Source organism: Metarhizium acridum, assembly GCF_019434415.1.
Source record: "Metarhizium acridum strain ARSEF 324 chromosome Unknown scaffold_568, whole genome shotgun sequence".
Classification (NCBI taxonomy): Eukaryota; Fungi; Ascomycota; class Sordariomycetes; order Hypocreales; family Clavicipitaceae; genus Metarhizium; species Metarhizium acridum.
Window position 1 is genome coordinate 1,980,348 of NW_027094041.1, and position 15,418 is coordinate 1,995,765.

The 15,418-nt window shown below is 49.6% G+C and overlaps 5 protein-coding genes across 5 annotated transcripts; 4 read left to right on the forward strand and 1 right to left on the reverse strand.

Annotated features, from left to right (window-relative positions):
* Positions 1–199: 199 nt before the first annotated feature.
* J3458_019989 (uncharacterized protein) lies at positions 200–3,088 on the forward strand (the record flags this gene model as incomplete). Its single annotated transcript, XM_066121801.1, has 6 exons — positions 200–652; positions 729–1,035; positions 1,113–1,933; positions 2,008–2,043; positions 2,108–2,689; positions 2,763–3,088. 6 exons carry the CDS (start codon positions 200–202, stop codon positions 2,817–2,819), a joined length of 2,256 nt encoding a protein of 751 aa, XP_065973418.1. The 3' UTR covers positions 2,820–3,088.
* Positions 3,089–3,645: 557 nt separating this feature from the next.
* On the forward strand, positions 3,646–5,631 carry J3458_019990 (uncharacterized protein). Its single transcript, XM_007817805.2, has 3 exons — positions 3,646–3,684; positions 3,754–4,664; positions 4,750–5,631. The coding sequence occupies exons 2-3, from the start codon at positions 3,913–3,915 to the stop codon at positions 5,192–5,194; spliced, it is 1,197 nt and encodes a 398-aa protein (XP_007815996.1). The 5' UTR covers positions 3,646–3,684; positions 3,754–3,912; the 3' UTR covers positions 5,195–5,631.
* Positions 5,632–6,396: 765 nt separating this feature from the next.
* On the forward strand, positions 6,397–7,366 carry J3458_019991 (uncharacterized protein; the record flags this gene model as incomplete). Its single annotated transcript, XM_066121802.1, has 2 exons — positions 6,397–6,520; positions 6,642–7,366. The coding sequence occupies 2 exons, from the start codon at positions 6,397–6,399 to the stop codon at positions 7,364–7,366; spliced, it is 849 nt and encodes a 282-aa protein (XP_065973419.1).
* Positions 7,367–9,200: 1,834 nt separating this feature from the next.
* On the reverse strand, positions 9,201–9,419 carry J3458_019992 (uncharacterized protein; the record flags this gene model as incomplete). The annotated part of the gene is made up of 1 exon (XM_066121803.1): positions 9,201–9,419. One exon carries the CDS (start codon positions 9,417–9,419, stop codon positions 9,201–9,203), a length of 219 nt encoding a protein of 72 aa, XP_065973420.1.
* A 3,051-nt stretch (positions 9,420–12,470) lies between these two features.
* Positions 12,471–12,746, forward strand: J3458_019993 (uncharacterized protein; the record flags this gene model as incomplete). The annotated part of the gene is made up of 1 exon (XM_066121804.1): positions 12,471–12,746. The coding sequence occupies one exon, from the start codon at positions 12,471–12,473 to the stop codon at positions 12,744–12,746; it is 276 nt and encodes a 91-aa protein (XP_065973421.1).
* Positions 12,747–15,418: the final 2,672 nt, after the last annotated feature.

Consider the following 15,418-nt stretch of genomic DNA (forward strand, 5'->3'; position numbering starts at 1 on the left):
ACAATGGAGTACAATACCGAGTGACGCATGCTGGGTTTTGCTATAGTAAAGCATATAAATATCCATGGGCTCTGCTGCCCTGCACGGCAGCTTTGGCCATAATGTCTTGGGCTATCATGGCTGTTGTCTAGCAATTATTGCCAACTCATATATAGCCCTCAACAGACCCGGCCCGAATACCACGTCCCATATTCCTGCCATGGCAGTAGCCGATGCTTCTAGTGAAAAGGGGTCGTCCCCTGCCGAAGCCATTGCGCAGTCGAGCATCTCTGAGTTGAGATCAGTCTCGGAAGAAGATGACACGGCCGAGTTCTCTGACCCGCGTCTCCGGACGTATCCGGTGCTGCTCGTCGCCAAGACTGTTGACTTGCGCAATAACCCAAACGAGCCCATCCTGACGTTTCGTTTTTGGGTCTTGTCGACTTTCTGGGTCATTGTAGGCGATGCCGTGTCGACCATCTACTACTTCAAGCCTTATTCCTCCACACTATCCAGCTACATTGTCCAGTTGCTGTCATGGGCCATGGGGGACTTCATGGCTCGGACCTTGCCGTCCAAGAAGGTGGTCGTTTGCAACAAGTCCTTTAGCCTCAACCCCGGTCCATGGAATGCGAAGGAGCACGCTTTGATTATTGTTGCCTACTGGGGTAGCGTGAGTACTGACTGGCTCCTGGTCTGTTCTCGTTGTCGCCGTTCAAAGATCGCAAGACTGACTGACTGCCTTGTAGAGCCGGACGGCGTTTGGACTTGGACCCCTTTCTGCCCTTGAGCTGTATTTTGACCGCAAAGTCAGCCCAGGATACGGAATTCTCTTTCTTCTAACGTCGCAATTGATGGGCTACGGATGTGCCGGCTTGTTCCGGGACATTCTCGTGCGGCCTCCCAAGTTCTATTATCCCGGCGTGCTTCCCAACGTCGCCCTCTTCAACGCCATGCATTCGACGTCTCTCGTCACCCACAACAAATACCTAAAGTTCTTTGCCTACGTATCCTGCATCACCTTCTGTTGGCAATGGATTCCGGGCGTCATATGCCGTGAGTGGCTACGCGTGACTGATATCCCGTATCAGTTGACTGCGCTAGACTAACCTTGTGATTTTGTTTTTCTGCAGCGATGCTCTCCTCCTTGGCTTTGCTATGCTACATGGCTCAAAACAGCTGGACTGGGTTCAATCTCGGCTCCGGATACTCGGGCTTCGGTGTGTTGAACGTTTCACTGGACTGGAATTACGCGGGCTTCTTTCGGCCCCTGGTGACGCCGTTGTGGTCCAACGTTTCGCAAATGGCCGGAGCTCTCATCGTCTGCTGGGCCTTGTATCCCATCATGTTCTTCGCCAACGTGCTTGGCAGCCAAAGGTTTCCAGCCATGTCGTCGGGCACATTCGACAAGTCGGGTGCCGATTACAACATCAGCCGTGTGCTCTCCGGCGGCCAAACACTCAACAAGACGGTCATGGAGGCCTACTCGGACCTCTACTGGTCTGGCTCGTATGTAATGTACTTCTTCTGGGGGTTTGCGTGCTCGACAGCCGCGATTGCATTCGCAATTCTTTGGCACGGCAAGGACGCGCTGAGGGCTGCCATCAACACGTTCACGGGCGTGCGCAGCGACTACGAAGACGACCCGTATCTTAGGCTGATGAGTAGCGCGGCGCGCGTGCCTCACTGGTGGTATGTCTGTCTGCTCATCGTTTGCACATGTCTATCTCTAGTATGTCTCTACGGCGCCGACCTGGGCCTCCCGTGGTGGGGGTTCTTTGTTATATCCGCCATGTCGACGATCTTTACCTTTCCAAACGGCGTCTTGTTTGGCATAGCAAACATGCAGGTTGATCTGTCGTTCCTGTCCGAGATTGTCGCTGGCGCGCTGTTCCGTGGCAACCCCAGCGCCGTGCTCGCAAGCTTGACGTACGGGCGTATGGTTCTCGAGCAGGTAGGCCGGGTCTTGACTTTTTGATACGAGCGTCCCTCTATCAAGGCTGTGGCTGATACTGAGACCATGGCCAGAATCTGAATCTACTAAGCGATTACAAGTTTGGGTTTGTATGTCGTCAGCCAAGTCTTCCGATTCTTTCTTGCGGCTCCCCATGTTAATCGTGGTGTCAAGTACATGAAAATCCCCGAGAAGGAAATGTTCTGCGCACAAATATACGGAACACTTGTTGGCCCGTTTGTCAACTATGCCGTTATGCGCCTCGTCATCGACCGCATCGGCAAGGCGGTTCTCATCGGCGCGCGGCACTCGAACTCGTGGCTGGCCTTGAAGTCCAAGAATTACTACTCCATCTCGGTGCTTTGGGGTGTCCTTGGGCCGCAAGCCATCCTCTCCCCGCATTCGCAATACCGGTGGATCTACTGGTCTTTTCTGCTGGGCCCGGCTGTTGTCGTCATCGTGTATGCCGCTCATAGGTTGAGGCCGAAATGGCAGCTCGAGACGCGGTGCAACCCCGTCGTAATCATGCAGGGCGCCACCTGGTTCCCCGTCTTCCAGACAGCCAACTTGTTCACCTCATTTGTCCTGTCTCTTGTCTTTATGGGCTACATGCTGCGATACCGCCCTGTGTGGTTCCGCAAGTACAACTATCTCCTGGCCTGCGGGCTCGACACCGGTGCACAGATGACCCAGACGGTCATCATGTTTACGCTCAACCTCGCCAACGCAGTGTTTCCCCGATGGTGGGGTAATAATGTACGTGTATAATGTGGGCTGTTCAAACAAAGAGAGAAAAAACAGATATGTGACTGACCATGCTGGCTTTCAGCCTGTCTCACCAGACCGGTGCTTTCCGGTACAGAAACCAGCCGCTCCGGCTACATGAAACAATGGGGGGCTTACTACATATTGTATGTAGACATCCCTGGTGGTAGCGTCAGCAGCTTGTCCTTTTTGCTATTTGGGTAATCAGCCTGTGGCTGCCGTAATATTGAGCAGAGCTGCAGATGGTGCTGGAGAGAAGTTGTATGAACATGGTGTTTGGCCGTGCGACGGCGTAGGTGCAGCACATACCACAAGTAACGCGCCGTACAGTTGGTAGCTGGTTCCTCTGCTCTGATTTATGTTTTTTTTTTCTGATTTTGGATATGTTCTTTCGTTGGCACATTTCTCTAGATCGGCTCTAGGTTGTAATTCTGACGAAAAATACGCAAAGATCGCAAAGGTGGACCATTCCTACACTGCTTTGAACGAGATTTCAAGATACTGTTAGTTCAAGTAGATATTAGCGTTGGCCAAAATAGCCACGATGTTTTGTTGAATTTGCAGTCAAGTTCTATACGTCGAGATATTTGTATTATTTCACCGGGTTGGGGAGACGTGAAGAGCAAAATGGCGCAGTATGACTAAGCGTGCGAAGTTGAAGCAAGAAATTGGTAGCAAAAATGTCAATTCGACAACGTCTGAGCACGGGACACATCTTGTCTGGTATCTACTGGGTTGTCCGTCCAGCAGCTGCGACGCTGCCCAGTGCCTGGTCCCAAGACTTCACGAGTGGGGCAATAAGCTATGGCCGACGACAGACTTCGTCACTGTACGACCACTTTGATCCCTTTGTTCTGCCACCGGCAATTTTACTCGTTTTGATTCCTATGTGAGTATACGCTTATTGGTGGAGAGAGTGTGAGAAGAGGGCTTTTGTCAAAAAGAGAAAAAAAACGGCCAGAGAGAGTGAGAGCGTGAGAAGCCAGGTTAGCACAGCACAGCTTTGTTCGTTTCGTCCGTCGCCAAAACGTTATCCCAACTAAACCTTACAAAAGTTACGACTGGTAGTCACTCGTCAGCCTCGCTTCTCCCCTTAACCTCTTTCAATTTTTTACTCGTCTCTGCTCTTGCCCTTCACCAAACGCATCAATCCAAGCAACATTCGAATTCTGCTCCAACAAACCATCACACGCTACCATTTCCATTGGCAAAAAATGGCGCCCCTCACCCAGGATGAGCAAACAGCCCTCGCCAAGCAAGTTCTACAACAACTATCGACCACGCCGTATGCCTGCTCGTCCCTTGATCAACTGAGTGGCGGCACGGCCAATTTTCTCTACCGTGGCACCCTTCTCAAGCCTCTTGCGCCTCAGCATCACGACGACCAGCCAGCCAAGACGGTTGTGGTCAAGCGGTCCACCGACTTTGTCGCCATTAATCGCGACTTCCCTCTCGACATTACGCGGTGCGTCTTTGAAGAATCCACGCTTCGTGTTTTGGCCAATGCTGCGTCATTCGCTCCCGCCAGTGGCAACGTCGTGGTCAAGGCGCCGTGTCTCTACCTGTTCGACCAAGAGTCGCACACGCAGGTGCTCGAGGATTTTCCGGATACTACCGACCTGACTACTATTTTGGAGTCCTCCGACGTCAATACCATCTTGCCCGGGTCGAGTGCGCTGTCCGTTGGCCGTGCCTTGGGCACCTGGCTTCGGTCGTTCCACGACTGGGCGTCTGCACCTGGTCAGGCTGCACTGCAGGAGGTCGGGTCCAACATGGGCATGCGAAAGCTCAAGTGTCTCATTACCTATGACAGCTTCATTGAGATCCTCGAGCGCCATCCGGAACTTTTGGATGGCTGCAGGAAGCCCCTGGAAGAAGTCAGGGATGCAATGAAGACGGAATTTGAAAGAGACCCGGTGCCCGATGAGAACCGCGGGCTCATACACGGGGACTTTTGGGCAGGCAAGTGAGTATTTTGAACTTCTCTCAAGTCGCAGATGCGGCCCGCCGTGGCATCTCTGTCAGACTCTTCTACTAACTGGAAACAACAGCGTTCTCCTCAAAAATGTCCCCTGGCGTGAGGCAGCACGAGAAGACGAGGGGCCCAATGAGCTCTTCATCATTGACTGGGAGAATACGCAGTTTGGCCACCGGGCGGTGGACATTGGGGGGATGCTGGCAGATATCTACGAGCGCAACCATTTCAAGGGCGTGCAAGCCAGCATTCCCATGATGCAGGGGTTCATGTCAGGATACGGTTCGCTTGGCGACGACTTGGCTTTTACAACCGCCATCCACGCCGGCGTCCACCTCATCTGCTGGTACTACAGGCGTGATCGAAATGCTCCACTGCCGTACCCACTGGAGCGCGTGCTCGCGGCCTTGACACTGGGAAGGGACTTTGTTCTCAAGGGATGGGCGAGGGACAGGCAATGGTTCAAGACCAGCATGTTGGCACCGTTGTTTGCCGGTGAGGCGAGCAACGTCGCGGCTTAGGCTGCTTCGGTCTGAACTTGGAAACTGGCCCTTGTCTCTCCACGTTCCCGGGAATAGCAGCCGCAATCTGCGAACCATGGGCGTGTTCGCCAAGACCACCTGGGCCAGACAACACCGTCGAATCGGAAGCTGTACCGGTCGGCGGCTTTGATTTGGACACAAGCAAGCCTTATGAGACGAGACTGGGGGGCTCTAAACTACCTTCCAAAGTTGGCAGACAGGGTGGAGGGCTTGTACGTAACGAGTAAAACGCCATCGGGTGAATCCACAATGACTGCGCTGATCTTGTGAGACAGTTGATGATTTCGCTGCCGTCATTTTCCGTACGATGGAGTACACGCGCATGAGGTCAAGAGATAGAATCTTAAAAAAGAAAATTACCGGCCAACAGGGACATATTGCAAGCGATCATGAAATACTACTGCTACCATCTCGGCCCCCAGTGAAGCAACACAAAAAATCAATCCATGACCTAAAGTTGTTGTGCCGCCTGTTGCGTGTCAGAATCCTCGTGATGCTTGGGTCAATCAGAGCGGATATTAAATTCATCATGTTCAGATATTATCTTCCCCCAAGGTAGTTACAAGTCACAAATGGAACCTCCCATGAGGTGGGTGCCATTGTTCGATTCAATTCTCCAGACTTGTCTCCAAACTTGGAGCCCGCACGATACATGCCGGCATTGACACGTGCAAGCCTACGGCGCCTTTGCTCCGCGGCAGCACCGCTCTGTATGATGACAGGTAAGAAACAGGGATTGCTAAGGTTGCTTTTGCTCTGTTCATCTTGGTAGATGTTGCAACTGCCACAAATCGACAAGGTCGCATTATGTATGCTACGCCGTGCTCCTTGGCATGTCAGATCTTGATTGGCTGGTAGGTGTGCAACATGTTTCAGGACAGGAATTGTTATCAGATGCCAGCAGTCGTAATTGGAATGTGGATGATAGCCGAGACGATCCTCTATGTGAAGTATCACCAATCTAGGTAGCTATGGATCCTCGTGCTGCGCTGGCATTTCTTCGAGCTCAACACCATCCTCCTCATGAGTTGCTTGTGAGAAGAAGGGGAAAAGAAAAGGAAAAGGGGAACATGGGCGATAGAAAAGGCACTGGCAGGAATCTTGGAAAACAAAGAAAAGGGCCTTGACGAAAAATCAACTCGCGCAACGCTTCCCCAACCCCAGCATGACAAGTTTATTCCATGCCCACGAACCCTAATTCCAAACAAGCCCGGTCTGCATACGATAGTCGAGACATGCCAGCATCAGACGAGGCGCAGTATGACAGGAGGCGACTCCAAAATAGAGAGTCACAACGGCGCTACAGTATGTTTCTAGGAGAGGCAGCCGGTGCTCCTTGTTGCTTTGTTTGGGCCTCTTCTTTTTCCTTTTTTTGCCCTTCGGACAGCCAACTAGACAAATATCAGCGCTTACCACTTTACTACAGGACATCGCAAAGAACAGGCCTCACAGGTATTTGACGTCTCCCTGACAGCCCCAGAGAGACCAACAAGAGACGCCTCGTCGATAGAAAACCATGGACAGGCTCAGGTTCCCTCCGCCGCTGCCGCCGCCGTTGTGGTCTCCCAGTTCCAGAAAGAGAGCCAGGCTGCCTGGGATGGCAAGGTCGCAGCCAAAGGCGCCGTCTTTTGCGAGTCATCTAACCAGTACCAATTTGAGATGCCAGAGTCCCCCATGGACGTGCTTTCAGACCACACGACGCTGCCCCTGACCGTCCGGTACAAAGAGAGCAAAAGCAGGGAGGCATCGGACCCCATGCTCTATCCGCCAAAGGGACCAGAGTACCCGTTGATGTACTCGTTCCCGTTTGAAAGCGGCGAGCCTTCAGAAGCCGCGGATACATTCATCCTGCCATCGTCGTCGGGTAAAGAGGCCGCGGCCGAGGAAATGCCCCGTATGGAGACTGGACGCTTCTCCGTAGAACGAATCGAGGCGACAAGCACGGCTTCTCCTCCGTCTCGGCGCCTCGAAGACGGAGAGGCCACGGCGGACGCGGCGCATGGCCTTAGACAGACCCGGCCAGTGTCGACAGCCAGGACACAATACATGGGGATGACGCCGCAGGCAACGCCCAGACAGCTGGAATGCGTGGACGACACGAGGATGCCGAAAAGCAAGGCAAGCCTTCCACGGATATATGCTCCTACATGAACCGCGTGCCTGCTGACCAACGATGCTAGCGACTGAGCGAAACGGACTCGTCTAATGACGAGAGGCTAGGGAAAAGGCAGAGGGTAACCGGCGTGGGCACCCGGAGCAGACCGGCCAGCTGCACAAAAGTTGAGAGAATGATTACCGAGGTAGAGAGGCTGTATTCATTTGGTGTAAGCATCGGTGTCCTCCCGGAGGATAGGGATATGCTTCTTTCCCTTGAAGAAATGAAGATGCGCTTCCGCTCCTTGTCACTGGGAGATGGTCGCAGGCAGATGCGTGCCGTGTCGGAGGAGGACGGAGACCTGAGACTGGACGTGTAGATGGTCGGATGTGGTTGTTGTTGGACGATGCAAACAGGAACTGTTTGTAGGTCTTGGCGGCCACAAGCCAACAAGTTGAATGCTCCCTAACATGAATGGTTTTTAGTAGGAGAAAATTGAGGGAGTCCAGTGAGGCAATTTTGCTATTGGAAGATGGAATCATGTCGTTGTAATCTTCTAAAAAGGGAAATATGCCAAGGTCGTAGTCTGTAGAGTCAAGCTGACGAGAGGATGACGTTCTCTTGCTCGCGTTTGGATGCGGTTGTAGCGAAAAAGGGAGGATCTCGTATTAGGAGTACAAAAGATGGTGAATGTTTAATCCATAGAGGTGAGTGAACCTAGGGGTCCGCGGAGATGAATTGGTAGTATACAGGCGCGCATGTAGTATAGCACATGTTTGAAGAGCGAAGTCCCCGTCAGTTCTGGACCTACAAGACTGGCATTCCGTCCCCTTTTATAGCTTTCTTTCGGCTATTGTAGGGTCCACAGAGGCTTGTACACAGTATCGGACTCCCGAATCTTGGGCGCATTGTTTCATTTGGAGGCGGTGGATCGTCTAGAGATGCAATCGCCAAATAGCGCTGTGCCGAGGCAGATTTGGCTACACTTGGTTACACTTGGTTTGATGGTGCAAATGCATAGACATCCACTGCTGCTCTCATTCGCTTCTCACTGTCTATTACTTCTTGACTTGCGAAACTATTTTCCCTAAAACTAAAGCTTGCTCGGTTTCCTAGAGCACTACCTGGAATAAGAGCTTATTATGTAATGCCTTTTGTCTGCTTATTTTTCTTTACTTTTATTTACTCCAGACTCGAGTATTACATCCTGTTATATTTCTTTTAATTTTTACTATCATTATTATTTGTGAAGTTGATTATGTTTTCCTTGTAATTTTTAAGTGAAAATAACAAAACACCTTTAAGCTCATCTATATAGTAATGTTTAGCTAAGCATTAAGACGTCAAGAAACTACAATATTTAAAAATCGCATAACTTGATGCACTAGAGAATTCATAGCCCTGTTTGACAACTAACAACATCAAAACTCACTTTTATCTACTAGACTTCCCAACGGCCGACATCACCACTCCTCGTATAATAGGAAGTACGGGGTAGGAGATTACGACTCTATGTGCTCTTACTAACGATATAAAGTCAACGGCGCAGAGCCGCGTAGACAAACTAAGATATCGACCTATCATCTTCTGTGCATACTTTTTCTTGCACATTCATACGTGCGCCCAGAGTGGTTCAAGGAAAAAGCACTTTTACTAAATCATGTCCGCGAGACCCCCTTCCGAGGATAGGGAACCCATCAGCACCGCCTGTAAAGACCATCTTGTTGCTATCGCCTGCCACGGTCTTGAGGGGCAAGTTCATGGCTGCCGGTGTGACATTCTTGACCGCGGTCGAAGGGACCACCTCGGGGATAGTCAGCTCGACTTCCAAGCCCCAGGCGGATCAGCTTGGACTTCTTGCAGACTGTATCCTTCACAACCCGCGGGGCATTAGGTCGTAAATGAAACCGACTTCGGGGGTTCGTTGATGTCCCACATGCCTCTGCTGACGTTGCCGGTATACGGCGAATGCAGGAGTGTCAGCTTAGCCGATAGCGAGTTGATGAATTGTTTCTGCTCTTCGTTCAAGATTTCCTGAGGCTTAGCTTGATCCAGCAAGGGGTGTCCAAGATCCGACCATGAACGATCCCAGACATCAGCCAGGGGCATCGTGTATGGCCCGTCACGGTTTATAGAGCTTGGGCTGCTGCCAGGCTTTACCAGGGGTAACCGTGGGCTTTTGGCGGTCGTTTTATGTATGCAGCTTGGTTAGCTTCCTATATTTAGTCTTTTTGGACTTAAGCTTAGAGTAGAGCCTGACAAGCTTGGACGACTTCCGTCGATTCATTGCTCCAACATTATAAGCCATTAGCGTTTATCTCACTAGGCTAGTTTTTACATCCCAATCCGCTATTATACCTCTTTAACGTGTTTCAGGTACCTTTTTGCATGAGTTAGAAGAGGTCCTTCTATTCTGTTTCAACATGGAGCGAGACAACAAAGCCGGACTCACTCACGAGTTGAAAAATTCAAAATAAGAGCCTCTACTAAGCGGAGACAATAATCGATTGACTTACTGCATGGTATCCGTGTTGATGAAAACCTGATAGTTTGTAACCTCAGAGGGATATGCCACGCCGGCTGGGATCCGCGAGGAACAGGGCCCGATCATTGTCATGCAAACTACCTGAGCTGGTAAAGGTAGCTGAGGCAGAGTGCAATGGCTTTCCAGAATAAAGAAGGCTGCTGCATGCGTGTAGCCTCAAGGACACTTGAGGGCTTGGGGACACCCGCACCCAGCGGGCCATTGGCTCAACAGTGTTCGCAGAGGTTTCGGTCTCGGCATGTGAGCCAGAAACTTGTGCCTTCCGAACGATTCGCGTATGCAAAAGTATCTGGATAGATCTGGTTACTGACGCAGACATTGGTGCTTGTGGCTGTTGGTTTTGAGTTCAGTGCGAGGAGGGCAGGTCGAGGAGAACACAGAGTCAGCGAGGCAACAGACGGGCGATACATGTCGCGAAGTGGGCACCTTGGGCCATATATTTGTCACAAAGCCATGCGAGAGACGTTTGTGATGTCATTCAATACTATGGAACTCAAACCATGTCTTGCGAGTCTGGAGTCTGGCGCCTCATTTACATATTAGCAGTTGGAAATGTTTCAGCCAGCCACAAAAATCTGCCACCGTTACGCCGGCAGAAAGTTTCAAGCTTTCAAGGCCGTTATCAATTCCAGGAGATGACGATTCCCGTGTTGGCGCGCCTCGGATAGTCGCGGAATATTTGCCCCGAACCACTTTATGGCTTCCTAGGCCGCAGTTTGCTTTGGTCTTATTGATTATGTGCAAATAGTGACCTGAAATATGGACTTGTATTCCAGTTTTAATACTTTTAGGTACCTATAATAATAAACTATTCACATTTATTCGCTATAAAGAAAAACTGATTAGATAGTAAAAGAAGGAGGCCAGGATCTTACCCTCTACCGGCTTGCTTGCATCATGATCAAGGCACCTATGCAACTACCACTATCTTTAATCTTATAACGCCTGCTTCATAGTCAAAAGCTAGTAATTTCTTTGTCAATCTATTATTTTGTAAATGCCTTTTAGCCTGGTAGCATGGCCTGGATTTATTTTAACTTTTCAGCAATTACGTGACTACCTGAAGCTTACGTGCATCATCGAGCTGAAATAAAGAGGTTTTGTGACGACTTCTTTGATTCTATTAGTCATTTATAGTTAAGTTTGATGAGTTGCAAAGATTGGCATATAAACAGAAGCAAAAGAACAAATGGGCGCATAAAGAGGGCATTGTAAAGGGTATGTAATCTACTATAACCCCCCCTGAAATTCCTAACAAATTCTATACAGACTATAACTAAAATTAAGCTAGTACTTCCTAATACTTACTGAATACAAATCTATTATTGATTCCATCTTTGTCAGCCGTTCAATACGTCTACAGACAAGATCAACTAGCTCTTCTGGCTCTATTATGGCCAGGCCATCAAGGACAAGGCCGGTGCCAACTTTGCACAAAGCGGAGCTTTCTTTCTCTCAACCAAAACTCAGAAGGGCCCAGTAGCTGGGAATGACACCCCTGATCAGTATACGTACCAAGGCCTGTACAACATTGGAAATAACCTCCTGGAAGCCGATAATCTGTTCTACAACCCCTCTGCTCTGCGTGGATATTCGCAAGCCCTTAACACGTGAGTGGTCAACTCAATCCTCTTCCACCGTGCAATGCTTATCAGAATGCCTGAAGGTACTTGAACTGGGTCGACCTAGTATGGGAAAAGATTCAACCGTCATCTCCAACTTTTGCTGACGCGTTGAGATAGGGAGCAAAGCCAAGTGCAGCCCTGGACCAGGCGTTGCTAGACGCTCTAAAGCATCAGGCCAGCATGCAGGTAGCATACGACACGCAGCTGAGCCTTGCCGTCGCCAAGCTCACCAAGGAGCAGAAACTTGGACCAATTCCCCCCAGATGTGAAGCTTTCCGACTACGTTGCCAGTGGGAAGGCTCCTGCTTTCAAGGCAGCCGAGGCAAAGCTGGCCAACGTTGGCTCTAGGATCACGGAAATTCAATCCCAGATTAATTGTCCAAAGGCTGCCACAATCAATGACGATCGGCGATGCCCGGAAAGGGCCTGGACAAAACGAACGACTATCCTGGGTTTGTACCAACCCCAACCCCTTTTTCCATGAATGTCACGGGGGCTAAATACGAAGACCAGCCTCAATATGCACGGTGCCATAGGCAACATCCTGAGTCCGGGATGACTCTTGAGAAAATTCAACAACAACGAGAAGATCCCGGCGCCTAGTTTCCAGCACACAACAACAAAGGAATTATCACGAGGCCCGAAGTCGGACCTAAGCGAGACCTGAGGCAGGCCTCAAGTGCTCACGACTTTTTGTGTACATAGGGGCCTTTGGTCCCTCAAGTCCTCGTGGAAAACGAAGGACCTTGATACCTCAAAGTCGATTATTGAGATTGAACTGAACCGTCCGTTTCAAGTCACTGTTAACCTGCCCTTGTCGCACTATTGACGCGGTTTCAGTAATGACGACGTGTCCAAGTATAAGCTTCGCAAAGATGCCCCGAGCGAGGTAAAGTCCCTTGCTAGGGTTAGCCAACTTGTTCTCGCCACCGGTCTTTGCTATGTGAAATCTCGGTTGTCGCTTCAGCTGCCAACACCATTGACACCCAGATGAAGGAGATTACCAGCGCGGGAGGGAACATCAGCGTCTTTGGTATTCCGATGAGTGTTGGCGGCGGCGGAAGCCGCACTGATGAGCGCAACAGTCACACTGCTACGTGGGACAATGCTAGCAAGACCTTGAAGGTCGTCCCGGGCCCAGATGTTGGATTTGCCACAGTTGGCGGCGTCGTCGGTGACAAGTCTGATATCTTGCAAGGTGAGTTCAGCCATAAGTGGATGAAGAGAAGTCCTGGCGCTATCTTGAAAGTCACGAATCATGGTTAAGATTCGCACAAAAGTGTCGTGTATCCCGGTTCAGTTTCACTCCTTACGTAGGTGAGGTAGTATAAATTGAATCAATCTGTGTATTCATTCACCTAATTGGCTGCCGGATGATGATACAAGGGCACGAGTACGGTCAAGTGTCACTCGAATGAAGCGAATTTTCACAAAGAGAAAAGAAGCAGTCTCAAGGAAAAATCCAACTTGAGCTATTTACACAACCAGGGACCTATAGTCCCCGTAACCTGCGCAGTTTGGTTGCCAGTCCAAGCTTATCAACAATCAACGAGGTTCTCTGCAGACCAACATTTTCATATTTTCCTGCATTTCATGCGGCACACTTATCTGTTGGAAATATCGCAGCAATTTACGCAGCGGAATTGGAAGGTAGAGTCAATTGAATTGATGATGAGAGATTTAAGATTGATGACGATGCCCTGCAAACTTGACCCCTTCTATACCTGGTCAGACCGTCAGAGCCCTGAAAACCCCTTCTAGAGCTCCCTTCAGCTCGAGCCCTAGAGAAAGCAACTATCGTGACCAACCGGGCCCAAAAATTTCCTGTTTCTTCCAACATGATCTGCTAGTTCACAAGCACCGGAGTGATGCCAGATCTTAATCCCTCCCCCCTATCCTTCCGAAAACCGGGTATTGAGAATGCGTGGAAAGGAGCGGTCTAGAGGGTTTGGTGTGTTGAATACCTCAAAAATCCAAGGTTGAAGGCTAAGAATTGAGTCGCACGCCGTTATTGAGGCTCGGACACAGCTGCGATGAGGGCGACCAGACTCTTGAAAGGCACCAGAGCTCAACTTTGCGCCAGTGAAAGCTTATCCCATCGAGGCGCAAGAGGTGGCTACGCGTCGCCGGTCTTCGATCTCTTCGGGGACCTCAGGCACGAGTCACACGTTTCCGTGGTAAAAGTCTCCGTAATCTTGTGTAGTGGACAGGCCCCAACGTAGGAATTTCGGCACATCTGCTCATGGGGATTCTCATCTGTGCGTGTCATGACATGACATTTGCCGCATTTTCTGTGGTTGTAAGTCAACTCGCACATGTTGACGTCGCTGCGGGCGCTGATATTTGAACCCTAATATATTCTCCTGATCAGATATGAGTCGGGGCCGGGGGGGTGAGTAGCCGGGGAGCTTCATCTACCAAGGCGAGGGCTTGACGAAACCGCGAGGGACTTGCGCAAAAGGTCGGCAAAGGGGTCATTTATATTTGAAGACCTGCGAGTAAATCAGACTGGTGGCCAATTCACCGGCTGTTGAGCCAGTGCTCTCGCTCTGAACAAAGGACATGTCGCAGTCCTTGCATGTGTGTCCTCGAGCATGAGTGTAATTTAACTGGTCCGGCTGTGAATGCAAAGCGGGAATGCTTTCATCAATGCTTTCATCAATGCTTTCATCAATGCTTTCATCAATGCTTTCATCAATGCTTTCATCATGAGCAGCTTAGTGTCAGGTGTGTTCGCTGGGAAAAGACTTGGAGGGAACCCAGACAGCTCTGCTGCATTCCGGCTGCGTTCCTAGTTGAAAGAATGAGCAGTGATTGTCGCGATTTAGAGAATGGCTGCGCTCCAGCTTCACGGCTTCCTGAATGAAACCTTGCTTGGAAATTCGACAGCTCTTTGCGAAAGAAATAAAGAGCAGACCATGAAGATGCCGTTCGGGAATCATGTAGAATGCAACCCTTTTGTCCTGTGATGGGCTTTGAAGTCTACGGACTAGACATGTCTAGATTTGGCGATTGCTAAAAAGAGCCCACGACAAGATATGTTGGAATTGAACGCCGTAATGAATGAGACAACCGGGCCCATGTGCAAGCCTCTTGATGTTCAACATGAGAATCAAAATCATATTCAGCTGATCAGGTGTTGGATACAACATTAATTCTACTACCTGAATACTTGATCCTCACAGTCAGGGACACATATAAACAAGAACCAGTCTCTTCATAAACGAGTGACATTGTCAAAACTTGAAATACAGGACATAGGACATAATCTGACCAAAAACAAGAAACATTCCTTCTCAACTGACAGCACCTCCCAAAATTAACAAAAAGTATCCCTCAACAAAACAATAACACACTCAAGTCCAGAAAGTCCAAATCAAAGACCATGCCTCCGCACCCAGATTCAATCCATCCATGTCCCAGCACGCCTGCTCAGCCATTCAAGTCTCCATCATCTTCTTTCCCTTCTGTCCCTTAATTCTTATCGAACCGTCTGACTCCTCGAGAGTTTGCGCATAACGTCGTGTCCGAATCATGATACCCTTTGTCTGTCGCAGAGCCCGTAGACATGTTTGCCGCTTCGTGGTAGTTATAGTAGAATGGCATGTTGTGTTTTAGTTTGATTTGTTGGTTTGTATGTATGACATTTCTCGACAGCACGATGTCCAACAGCTTGAGTAGGACTGTGGATGTCTGCATATGCCGGGAAATGGAGGGTAGAATCAGTCTGTCACACGAATTAGGTTAAGCAAGGATTAGAAGCCCTTTATTACACAAAGAGATTACGAGAACTATAGGGCACACTAGGTACGGGCCGTTTCTTTTATGTATATAAGATAATTTCCCCTTACCTTTTAGCTTAAAGAAACTAAGAACCTTTAATATTTTATAAGATTATTATTAAATTAAGCTCTTTTACTTTAAGCTTTTTATTAAGC

Excerpts from the sequence above, each read along its gene's own strand:
- J3458_019990 (XM_007817805.2), top strand. The coding sequence starts at position 3,913 with ATGGCGCCCCTCACCCAGGATGAGCAAACAGCCCTCGCCAAGCAAGTT. Across the intron at positions 4,665-4,749 it reads GGGGACTTTTGGGCAGGCAA|CGTTCTCCTCAAAAATGTCC; the intron begins GTGAGTATTTTG and ends TGGAAACAACAG.